Source organism: Numenius arquata, chromosome 9 (genome assembly GCF_964106895.1).
Source record: "Numenius arquata chromosome 9, bNumArq3.hap1.1, whole genome shotgun sequence".
Taxonomy (NCBI): Eukaryota; Metazoa; Chordata; class Aves; order Charadriiformes; family Scolopacidae; genus Numenius; species Numenius arquata.
The window spans coordinates 54,324,317-54,336,714 of NC_133584.1; the positions used below are offsets into that span (position 1 = coordinate 54,324,317).

Here is a 12,398-nt window from a genome sequence, read left to right on the forward strand (position 1 = left end):
TCAGGCACCTACAGTGAGAGAGAAAAACTTCTCTCTTCAATTTCTGTCTCCCCAGTCTGACGAACTAATCATTCTGTGTCTGATACAAAAGCCAGAGTGGGGTCAAACCTGACCTGGGACTGCCCAGAGCTGCTGGCTCTGCAGGGCTTCTGAACCTCGAACAAGGAGGCATTTTTACACAACATTTGTCCCGAAGCGATCGTACCTTCAGACTCTCAGAACTGAGGAATTGTGTGCCCCAAGTCACCAAAAAGCCTTCTTTTCCTAAAACAAGTGTTCACACTTACCATCGGGTGAGAACTGATCTCTGTCAAACATGGTGATACACAGGACGTCCTGATACAGATCCTTAATGAAGAACTGGCAGTTGAAGTTCCACTTGGGGTTCAAGGTGTCCTGCAGGGTCCTCGTGGTGTAGCTCTGAGAGCCCATGCTGATTTCACAGTACGGGTTGCTCTTCCCTAAACACAGAAGGAGCAGTGAAACACCTCTGCAGCGCAGGAACCTCCCTCCCCGTCTGGAGCCTGCTTGGACATACATGGATGCTGCTTGTCCAGAAAATGTGGGTTAGGCAATCCCTAGATCCTAGAGCAGCACAGAGCTGGCTCTTCACTCTGTCCTCTGAAGCTAAGTAATGGCTAATTCATTCAGAAGCTGTAGCTGAATCCACAGTTTCTCAAATCACCAAACTCCTCTCAGCCAGCCTTTCCAGACATCGCAGGAATAAAAGTGATTTGACGCTATTTCCCTCACTTACCGTTGGGCTTACAGGCCTTTAGCTCTGTTGCTTCAATCACGTGCACCATCAAGCGTCCTATTCCCGAGGTCTTCTGTGAGCGCGCTGGGAACAAAGAAGTCGGAAATAAACAGATTGATTCAACTGTAAAAACCGGCAATAGATCTGAAGAGGGAGATCCCACACGGAGACTGTGGCACCCTCCAGAAAAGACGCGTCCGAGTGGATGAGAGGGAGACACAGAACTCGGTACGTACCTTGATAAGCCTTTTCACGTTTCTTCTTCTCAGTTTCGATGTACTGCTCTGACGCCGCTTTGATTTTCTGGACCCAGGCAGTGCTGCAAAGAGCAATCCCTACGGTCAGGGTCGTACCACAGGCAGGAAATTCCCCAATACCAGCGACTCCGCCCCAGTCTCTTTTGCCATTTCTTTTACCCCCACTGGATTTCAGAGGCATCACAAATCAAGTTAGTTCAAGGACTAAAGTGATGGAGTTTTTGGATTTCATCTTAGACTCACTTGGTCTGGTGGGAGGTGTCCCTGCCCGTGGCAGGGGGATTGGAACACCATGATCTTCAACCTAGACCATTCCATGATTCTATGCCACGTTTCCACATCAGCCCAAATAAATGAAACTGGAGCTGCTCCAGTTGAAGACTGACCAAGACTGGGGAAAAACCTACAGGAACTTTTAATTCAAATGAGTTTATTTCCTGACCGAGACACTGAAACCTGTTCTTGAACTCTGAGACCCCCATGTCTCCTCACCGGGAACAGCCTGCAGCCACGATCAACAAGTTTAAGCTCAGATCTGCATTTTCACTACTCACCGCTCGTTAATGTTGTCGGTTTTAAGCGTGTAAACTCTGTCAATGTGTGATATGTGGAAAACTGGCTCATCGCTTGAAGGATCTGTGGGCAATTTCACTAGGACTTCATTAAGGAAAACAGGCTGGAAGAAAAGCAAACATCTCTTTTGACAATCAGCGGAAACTCTACAAGGATGTTTAAATACATTGTTTTACTGTAGGAAAAATGAAAGTCGGAGGACACAGGACAAACAATCAGATCACCATATAAAGGATGTGAGAAAAGACCGAGAGAAAAACTACTCTGGCCATACACCTCATTCTGTGTCCCCAGATGAAGAACTTTGTAAAAGGGGTAGGACCGCATAAGCAGAGCTGCAGTGTGAAGCTTGGAAATCCTGGAGATCTCCCAGGTTCCCTGTTGGAAAGCAGCCCTGATACTTAAACATCTCCCCAACTCCAAAATCTTGAGAACACGCACTGTGTGGACACAGAGACTAAAGTTTTGCACCTTTTACTCTTTTCTAAAGAAAGACAGGTATTTTCTTGAAGGTGCAGGAACTTGTGCAAACTTAACTCAAGGCTCCTGCTTCTGAACATCCCACTCAGCTGCTCAGGCACGATGCTATTTCTGCCCTTTCACCCCAAAGTGGACAGAAGTGTTTTATCAAACCAGTGTATTATTAAGCCTGTCCTTTTCCAGGGACTAAGTCAAACGGCGGATGTGCCCGTACAACCGTAAAGGATCAGACAGGGCCAGACGGCTCATCCCAGCCAGGAGAAGAGCGTTCCTCATCAGAAACCAGGTCCCACTGTATCAACACGACCACGGGGCACCCTGATCCACTCACCATTTTGTACATTTTGAACTGGGAGTTGCATTTGGGGCTGAAGAGTTTATCGGAGCCGGAAGAGACAAACTGTTTAACCATGTAGGTGAGCAGGAGGAAGTCATTGAAGAGGAAGCCGTAGAGCTCCTTACTGCTCTTGGCCTTGTACAGCTTCCCACTGTGCAGGAGCTTCCGTGGTCCCAGGCAGTTTGTGAGGGAGTTGAACACCGGTTGCTAGGAGAGACAAAACCCATTAGGAGCAGCAAGTTAATGCAGACATCAGTTCCTGCTCCTCTTCGCAGCAGAGATTGCTCAAGCTGCTCAAAACCCTCTTCTGCTTTGTGTAATGAATTTAGTTACAAACGAAGAGAAGGGAGACTGTTTTATGATCTGCCACGGTATCAGCACTGCTCCCGACCTCAAGTAGATTTAACCCTTACCGACACCCGGGGCTGACCAGATGAAGGCATTCAGCTCATGGCCACTTCTCTGTGGCCCAGAAGCCGTGTTTAAGAAGAGCCTGCAGAGTCTGCAGTCAGGTCACCTCTCACAGGCGCGCAATTAGGTGAAGGAACTAGGACAGACCTTCTGGGCCTGTCAAGCCCCGGTTCATTAAGCAGCCAGCGGAGAACCGTCACAACGCCCGCCTCGTTTTGAAGGCTGTCCTGAAAGGTGTAGGAGCCTAAACCTCTCCTACTTTTGAGGATCTGGCAGTGAGGGCTTCTGTGCCCTTTCTGCGTGATGGAAAACCCTGGGAAACACACACTAAGTGAAATCCCACATGGTAACATCTGACTCAGCGCAGTGGCAGCACAGGCAGAACTTCAGAGATAAGAGTTATTTCTGTTTGTTTAACAGTTTAAATAGTATCAGTTTTAAGCTGATAAATCAAGATTTCTCCACTGTGAAAACCATGAAAAAGAAGGGCTCATCACATCATGGCTGTAAGCAGAAGATAATAAAAGCTTCTCTGCCAAGAGCTCAGCAGAGAATCGTGTTCCAGTAACGGATGCGAGCAAGGACCTCCATTCCTCCCCCCGGCCTTTCTGAAATGGCTCGGAAAAGCCTCCGCCGTACAGCGTTATCGATGTGGCTACCTCAGCGAGGCCTTCGCACTGGACGTGGGACTGTATCCATTCCAGCCTGTCCGAGTTCTCTTTCTCACGCACCCCTTCGTTAACTTGAGAGCACAGCTCCTCCGCACGCTCCAAGGCAAGCTTGAGGTTACTGTGATCGGGGTGGTTTTCTGGAGTGTTCTCTAGAATCTGGCACGGATCAAAAAAGGGAGAAATCAGAATAAAAACCAGCTAAACACAGGTACTGCTTCTCCGTGCTCTCGTAGAAATCCCCCTAAAGGGACAAGGCTTTTTTTTTTTTTTTTTGCTATCAAGCTCAAACTCAAAAGCATTCACTTCGAGACCGTGGCTGAGGGTACTCACACTCTTTATGAGCAGAGGGTAGCGGGTGATTCTCTGCATAGGTTTCAGGAGGAAGCTGGAGAGGGGCATTCCTTTGCAGCGAGGGTCCAAGGCAAGTTTCTATGGTGCAACCCAGAGATTTAACACAGACATCACGTTACTCATCAAGAAACAGCTGCCTCACTGCACTGAAAACTGTCTGATCAGATTCATTTTTCCAGGCATTCCGAGAAATCTTAGATTTTTCAGCAAGCAAACAATACTATATCTAGAACAAACAGGAAAGCTGGCACTGTCGTCGTACTCGGATGCTTTGACAGCACAAGCCTCGGGATCATTGCTCATGCAGAATCCTTACATTCAAAACTGTCCCGGCTTTTATTTTCACATCACAGGCTCTGCTCGCGTTTTGAAAACACAAAGCAATGAGAGAAACAAACGCCTGACGTCAACAGTTCTGGCCTTTCTCCTTTCACAGCCTCAAAGCCCCCGCATCAGCTGCGGCGTGGCAGCAAGTCCTTTATTTTTGCAGTGTGCCTGCCTGTGACACTCGGGTCACGCCTCTGGCCCCGGCTGCCACCTCACCGCTCAGACACACCGCAGGCCCCGCTGAATTTGAAGCGCATTCAGGACAACGGCTTTTTTTATTTCAACTCCCCAGGCTCTTAACCCTGTCTGACAGCATGAATTTTTGGGAAGGTGCAGGCACTTTCACAGAATCACAGGATTTTCTTGGTTGGAAGAGACCTTTGAGATCATCGAGTCCAACCAACAAAACAAAAACAAAAAAAAAACAAAACGAAAAAAACCCCCACAACACCAAAGCCAAACCAAGACAAACACCCACAACCCCACCCCACACCCACCCCCAAACAAACACAACCCAACAGTCTCGGGCACCAGAGCATGCCCTGAAGTGCCATGTCTACATGTTCCTTAAATCCCTCCAGGGATGGCGACTCCACCACCTCCCTGGGCAGGCTGTTCCAGTGCCTGACCACTCTCTCAGTAAAGTAATTCTTCCTGATATCTAATCTAAACCTCCCCTGCCACAACTTTAGACCATTCCCTCTGGTCCTGTCATTATTCCCTTGGGAGAAGAGGCCAACACCCACCTCTCTACACCCTCCTTTCAGGTAGTTGTAGAGGGCAATGAGGTCTCCCCTCAGCCTCCTCTTCTCCAAACTAAACATGCCCAGTTCCCTCAGCCTCTCCTCATATGACTTGTTCTCTAGACCCCTCACCAGCTTGGTGGCTCTCCTCTGGACACGCTCCAGCAGCTCAGTGTCCTTCCTGTAGTGAGGGGCCCAGAACTGAACACAGCACTCGAGGCCTCACCAGGGCCGAGTACAGAGGCACCATCACTGCCCTGCTCCTGCTGGCCACGCTATTCCTGATACAAGCCAGGATGCCGTTGGCCTTCTTGGCCACCTGGGCACACTGCTGGCTCATGTTAAGCCGGCTGTCCACCAACACCCCCAGGTCCTTTTCTGCTGGGCAGCTTTCCAGCCACTCTTCCCCAAGCCTGTAGCGTTGCCTGGGGTTGTTGTGACCAAAATGCAGGAGCCGGCACTTGGCCTTATTAAACCTCATCCCATTGGCCTTGGCCCATTGATCCAACCTGTCCAGGACCCTCTGTAGAGCCTGCCGACCCTCAAGCAGATCAACACTCCCACCTAGCTTGGTGTCATCTGCAAACTTACTGAGGGTGCACTCAATCCCCTTATCCAGATCATAAATAAAGATAGTAAACAAGACTGGCCCCAAAACTGAGCCCTGAGGGATACCACTGGTGACCGGCCGCCAACTGGATTTCACCCCATTAATTACAACTCTCTGGGCACGGCCATCCAGCCAGTTTTTTACCCAGTGAAGAGTACTCTTGTCTATGCCATGATTCGCCAGCTTCTCCAGGAGAACGCTGTGGGGGACGGTGTCAAAGGCCTTACCAAACTCCAGGTAGACAACGTCCACAGCCTTCCCCACATCCAGAAGGTGGGTCACATGGTCATAGAAAGAGATCAAGTTGGTTAAGCAGGACCTCCCTTTCATAACCCCTTTGTGGCGTTAGTGTTACACTGAAGTAACGAGCAATGGGATGGGGAGTAATAAATTAGCTAGAAAGACAGGTATATAAATAAAAAGCACACACAGTGTCAACCACGGTCATCATATAAATACGCCTTGGAAGGTTTTTAACTATTTTTGCAAGATTTTACTCTTTTGGGTTATTTTGATCTGGTCGATGCTGGTTAGCGGGGCTCCCGTCATTGAGGAAAGGAGAAGGCACAAAAGCTACTGAATAAGATACCTTTAAGTAGTCTTTGAAATCAGCATCTTCATCAGTTTTCTGCTGCAGCAAGGAAGCTCCGTTAAGCTGGCAGCTGCAGAACCGAATGTAGGCCTGCATGTGAGAGAGCTCTGCTGCTAAGATGTCCCCAATCATCTGCACTGGCATTTTTTCTCCTCCCATTTTCTTACGCACTCGCAAGGCTCTGAAGAGGAAAGAAATCACCGTCCAGCTTGGCTGCCAAGTCTGCGAGGCCGAAATCAAGAAGATCCTGACGACACCCGTCTCTGAAAGGACGCGCGCCTGCGCGGCGAAGCCCCTTACACGGCACGGGCGCTTCCAGGCGGCGCAGGGCCCGGCCTGAGCCCCCAGCACCACACACCAAGCTGAACCATCTCCCTGGTGGGGTCTGCGGGACTCAAGACTCTCCTTGAAGGTTTCTGAGACAATGGGCATCAATCTCTACATTCAACCAGCATCCCGTTTCTATGAATTATTAGCCACTTTGTCTCTCCAAAGTTTATTTTTAGAGAACAGAAGGTTGCTCTGCAGAAAACTGGGAAGAACGCCTCCCATGCGCGTGCTTTTGTGTAGGCTCTATTTCTAAGGTATTATAGGAAATGTGCATCTGTTCTTGCTGTTTATTCCCCCCCCCTCTCATAACAACTCCTCCTTTGTGAGGTTGTCTGAATGCATTTAGCTGTTCTGAATGCACGTGTGCGCAGGAAATAATCAGCAAGGACAGAAATATTTACTGTAAAACCAGAAAACTTCCTGGGGAAAGGAACAAGAGAACAAAGATGAAGAGAAAAACATAAAAAAAAGTGGGTCAGTACTCACTTCAGTAGCTTTGTATTTGACATGATGAGTTCCTTCCAGTTAACAAAGATCAGCCCCATCTCTCCTTCGGTGAGACAGCCTGACTCGGCCATCGGCTTTTGGAAAACCTGCAGTCAAAAAACCAGGAAGCTGAGAAATTCTTCAGAGGCAGAAGCAGCTCAGCCTCTCGTTTAGCCTAGCAGTGATTTTGCTTCTTCTGAAGGCTCAGTGTCCAGTTTCCCAGGAGAAGTTAAAAGCAATTCCTTACTAGCGCTTGTGACAGCTGTTGCTAGTTTTCCTAAGAGTGTGACCTCATTCTGACACCGTCATCATCGTCTGTGAAGCAGGGACAAGTGGGACCTGCAGGCTGAGTGAGCAGAGTGTTCCCATCATGTCGGAGTCAATTGCTACACAGATTGCAGTGCTGCATCACATAGAATCACACAATTGCCTCGGCTGGAAGGGACCTTTCAGATCCTCGAGTCCAACCATCAACCTAACACTGGCAAAACCCATCACCGAACCCTATCTCTAAGCGCTACGTCTACCCATCTTTCAAATACCTCAGCCCGCATGCAGAGCTATAGCTTCTTTCAGAGACCTTGGCACAGCACTCCCGGAGAGCAGAAAACCCGTGTAACTCCGTCTATTTAACGTGTTGAACACTTCACCGCAGAGTTGGTTTACACAGAGAGGTCAAGTCAGACTCCTGAGACCACCTAACACCGGCCAGTTCCTGCCCTGCCCAGTGAGGTGGTTTTGCTTCCAGAAATAAAATGGGGGATGAAGGCAGATGATAAACTTTTATGGTGCTTCCGCAGCTTCTGTCACGAGCCTGTGCAGCTCTGCCAGACAGCCCGGCCCAGCCCAGCACCTTCACACTGAGCCCAAACACCCAAGAACAGGATGTGCAACACGGGAAGGTCCTTGTAAGACGATGGCTTTCACAGTGTGAGGTTTTTGCCTGGTGGACAACCACATAACGCTCACTGGAAAGGGAAGTGCTCACACAGCCTCACTTTCTTCCTCTAGCATTTCACAATTCCTAAAAATCCCTTTATGGCTCTTATTCAGTAAGGCAGAGGTGTTCTTTTTCCAAGTGCATTTTCACATCCAAGACATCTCACCTCTAAGACGAGCTGAAGGTCATCCATGTACCTTTCTTCTGTCTGGATGAGTTCGTGAATGTAGCCCTGCCTTTTCCTTTCCATCGGCTGCATCGTGTCAAGGCTCTGGAGATCAGCACACCCTACAAGAAGGAAGCCAGTAGTTTAGATCCCACTCAGACCATCGGATCTGAGGAATTAATGAAATTGCATCAACACACACCAGCCTTCGGTTCAGTCTATATACACGCATTTCTCTTTAAAAACCCTGTCCCCGGCAGCAGCGGGTTTCAAAATCCAGTGACGTAGTGACCAACCCCCTCCCCCTTTATGTCATTTTTCTGTCACCTTTTTATTTCTTCGAAAATCCCTTGTTCTTGTACTGTGATGCCAAAAAAGAATTCCTGACTTCCTGCCACTCGTTTGTCTGATGATTTTTCTCATCTCTTCTCCTTTTTCTGCCCCACCGTTTCGAAACACTGATTTTTCTCTTACCTTACGCCATGTCTTTGGGGAGATGATGTCATCTAGAACGTGTCTGGGGCTGGCTTGTGACATTGCACCTTTAATCTCCACCCCATTTCTACAGTACTCTGCCTCGGTTACTAACGTGTGATACAAACCACCAGTACAGATGTCAAGTTAGAACGCATAATGGGATAGTTGCGTCACTTCACAGTCGCGCAACTGGGGTTTTTTTTTTTTTCTCGTTTAGAAACAGAATGAGCCCGAAATACGAATAGTCAAAATCATGCACAGGAACACACAGACACACAACGACCCAAACCCCAATTTTCGGTGGTAACATGCAGACCCTGCAGCTTCACCCTGCTTTTTTTCCTGCCGGATATACGTTAGTAAGCACAACGGTGTTTGAAATCTAGTAACCAAATCGAAAACTGGTAAAAAACGAAGCGGTGAGTACGTTTAGATGGGTAAAGGAGAGCACAGAAAGTCAAACCCCTGTCCCCGTGTTACCCAGCGCGTGCCGGCAGGGTACGGCAGAGCAGCCGGGCGGGGGGAAAGAAAAGAAACAATTACGGAGCGTTTGAGAACAGAATCACAGAATCCATGACATACATCTACCGCTTGATGTGACGGCATCAGATTTTAATGCAAGGCGACCCGTGGATTTTGCAGGGTAGCAGAAAGGACGTCGCAGGGACTCATTTACACGCGGCATTTCTAGAGGAACGATGCGTTTTGAAAGTTTGCAGGTGTCGGACAAGGCAGCGTGACCTACAGCACGGAGGGGCTGTGGCTCCCTTCTCCCCCTAACACAGCCAGGACACTAGAATGGGACTTGATTCTAGTCACTGCCAATGTATAGATCTCCTTAGGGCAAGGCTGCTCTGAATAATGCAATTAAAATGAGTTAGTAACAAATCCGGGGGGAAAAAAAACCCAAGAAACGCTGAACATGAAGTGACAATGGCTTAATGGGAACCTCACGGGGTCGTGCGCTTCCCGCTGGACAGGCTTTGAAGGAGCAGCATCCTTCAGCAACAGAGAAACACTGTCAAATGGAGCTTGAAGTATTTTAACGGGGAAACCCTCTGGACAACACGAAGAATCAAGCAGTAAAGGCAATAGCTAGATTGAAAATCAGGACTTTTCAGTTCTGTTTTATACCCGTAAGGAGGATCACAGATCTTAAGCTTTTTGACAAGATTTGAAAAAAAAAAACCAAAAAAAACCAAAAAAACCACACCACTTTTTATGAAGAGAGCTGGGATTGCAGCTCGTTTGATCGTGCAGAACGCTGCTTCTGGCCTTGGCTATTCCCAAAGTTACAATCAGGCCAAAATTCGATGAGGAAAAAGGAGCAAAGTTACAGATCAAAGTAATTCCTACCAAGCTTGGTATCTTGGTCCATCACGATGGACTGTGGCCAACGTGTGCTTTTCCTGGATCCCAGCGTCATTCTCTAGTCTGTACAGCGCTGAGTTTGAGCCCACCTGGTTCCCGAGACATGAAATTTTAGGATAATCAAGGGTTTGCCCAGTAACCGGACTTGATTTGTCCAGATTTGGAAATCTCAGCTTTGACCACGTGGTTTTCTCTTCTAGTGCAAGGTACAACCCCGCAACACAAGCGGGGAGGGACCGAAGCTCCCGTTGCTGTTCGCTTGTATCACAGCTGTGAGAACAACCCGCGCGCTGGGGTTTGGGTCTGCCTCGCGCTGTCTACTTGAAGTCGAAGCAAACACTGGAAGGAAAACAGGCCTTTTTTTTTATAACCTAAACCACATCTGGTTTATAAACTCATTATCAGATGCAAAAATACAGTTAAATTAACTGGCTCCTGCACTAATCTTGTATTTGGACTGTCAGCCTTTGGGATGAACGGATGAGTCCCGTATTATATTTAAATAAGCATTACTGGAAACACCCCAAATTTTGATGGGTCTGATGATACTGGCATAAAAACACAGCGTGGAATCCACACGTCTGATTTTAGAGGGTGAATTCAGGCATTGGGATCTGAAGGGAAGAAAGGTGATGAGACAGAGAATAAAACAACCTACCTACTGCATTTCCCAATGGGTTTTTCCCCAACGTGGCCATAGCGACCCCCGGGATCACTGGTAGGGAAAAGGGTGGACCCGTATCTCTACCCATTCTCCTCCCACCTTCCTGTTCCCTCCTTCCCTTGCATCAATTCTGGCACTTATCTGACTCCCAGCTCACACCCTGCCAGCAAACGAATCCCAAATCCCGAGGCGGGGAAAAGAAAACAGTAGTTTTCTGCTCGTTTAGCGGCCAGGAACGTGTGTGGAAGCAGTAAAACCGCTTGGTTTCGGCAGCAGGAAGCTGTCGGTGTGGCTTCTGCCTTGTGAAGCCTCATCCCCAGCTCCCCACCGCAGCTAAGGAAAAGCGGTGAGGTTTTGGGCAGCGCCTGCAGAGGGGGAATCTCAGCTGCTCACCTCCCTCTGGAGGGAACGCTGAACCCAGCAGTGGGGGTCTGGTACCTTTGAAACTTCGGGCATCGCAGGAGAGTGATGTCTGCCACAAACCAGGTACCTTTTCCTGATAAATCCCGCTCTTCCAAGAGGAGGAAGCAGCTGTCTCGCAGGGGCTGGGTAAAACAAGCTGGAGAGTTTGTAAACAGGAAATCCCAGTCTCTGAAGTTACGGTTAAAATTAGACTTCCCTCTCCAAATATACCTGAACAAGAAATACTTTCTTCCTACTCACATAATCCCGCATGAAAAATGACCGAGGTTCACAGTTAAAAGATGTTCTATCCTGCAGGAGATTCAAAGGCCTGAAAAACACGGGGTGGGGGTGGGGGCTGGGGGAGAAACCCCTTCCAATTACTGACATCTTTTGGATTTGAGTACGTTCAAGGGGAAGAACGACACTTTTGGAAGGAAAGAAATCTTCCAGTCAAAGAAAGATGAACGAGACCTATCACCATTTCCAAAAAATTTCCATTTTTTTCTTTGCTTAATTCACTCCCCTTCTTTTAAATTCTTCACTTAAAAGCCAATTCCAGAGAACGGACGTAAAAAAACCACATGGATAAAAGGCTTTGCAAGACACCTGGATCTGCTTGGGCACCGAGCTCTGGAAACACATCTTAAGCCTCAAATGGGAGCTCAAGCTCTTGCCCTGAGGGATCTATCTACACCAGAGGCATCGCTGCTCCCGGGCACCAGCGATGACTCTTTAGGGCTAAGGGGCGGTCTGTATAAACTGCATTTGTAAGGAACTAGATGGCTTTGTTTAGGGGGTTGGGGTTTTTTCCCCCGTTTTTGTTTTGTTGTGTTTTTTTTATTATTTTTGGAGTTTATGTAGCTCAAGCCAGTTGATACGGCTGGAAAAAGCAGACAAGGGTTGGTTTCTTTTGCCCGTATTAGCCTGCCTCTACTCTCCTGGGCTACCACGGAAAGACTTCATCTCACCTTAAGTCCCATGGGCTGGCAATAAAATAGTCCCTTTAGCACAGCCGGAGAAGAGAGCGATGGTGACGCCGGACATCACCAGTTTTACAGTCTACTCTGCCTACTGAAACCACCGAAAGGAACTAATCCAAGAAATTTGCCACCATGGAAAGGTTGGTTTCCATCAGGCCCTGGGAAACATAGGAAAAGCTTTTATCCAGTCTCCCCTAACCAGTAAAGGCAGTGTGCTCTCCTTGCTACAACAGAAGAAATCCATCGTTCAATTTTCAAGAGGTAAAAAAGCAAAATGAAGCGGCTCCGTGGCAGAGCCAGGTAATGTAACGCTTGTACCAAGCTATTCCGCTGGGAAAAAAATCCTCCCCAGATGGACACAAAAAAAACAAACCACAAGAGACAAACTAGATCCTTTTATGTGTCCCTTTAATAAAATACATTTGCATAGTTATCTTACAACTTTGTTTAAAAACAAAGATGAACAGTTG

The 12,398-nt window shown here is 48.0% G+C and overlaps 1 protein-coding gene across 1 annotated transcript in view; it reads right to left on the reverse strand.

The window, feature by feature from the left end:
* ITSN2 (intersectin 2) overlaps positions 1-12,398 on the reverse strand; it is an 84,707-nt gene that overhangs the window by 2,050 nt on the left and 70,259 nt on the right. The window contains exons 30-39 of the mRNA XM_074152976.1: positions 8,032-8,153; positions 6,926-7,032; positions 6,107-6,290; positions 3,817-3,915; positions 3,475-3,642; positions 2,399-2,611; positions 1,569-1,690; positions 994-1,076; positions 758-841; positions 288-461 (exon numbers count right to left, since the gene is read on the reverse strand). Coding sequence (XP_074009077.1) covers positions 288-461; positions 758-841; positions 994-1,076; positions 1,569-1,690; positions 2,399-2,611; positions 3,475-3,642; positions 3,817-3,915; positions 6,107-6,290; positions 6,926-7,032; positions 8,032-8,153 — 1,356 coding nt within the window. The remainder of the gene's footprint in view (positions 1-287; positions 462-757; positions 842-993; positions 1,077-1,568; positions 1,691-2,398; positions 2,612-3,474; positions 3,643-3,816; positions 3,916-6,106; positions 6,291-6,925; positions 7,033-8,031; positions 8,154-12,398) is intronic.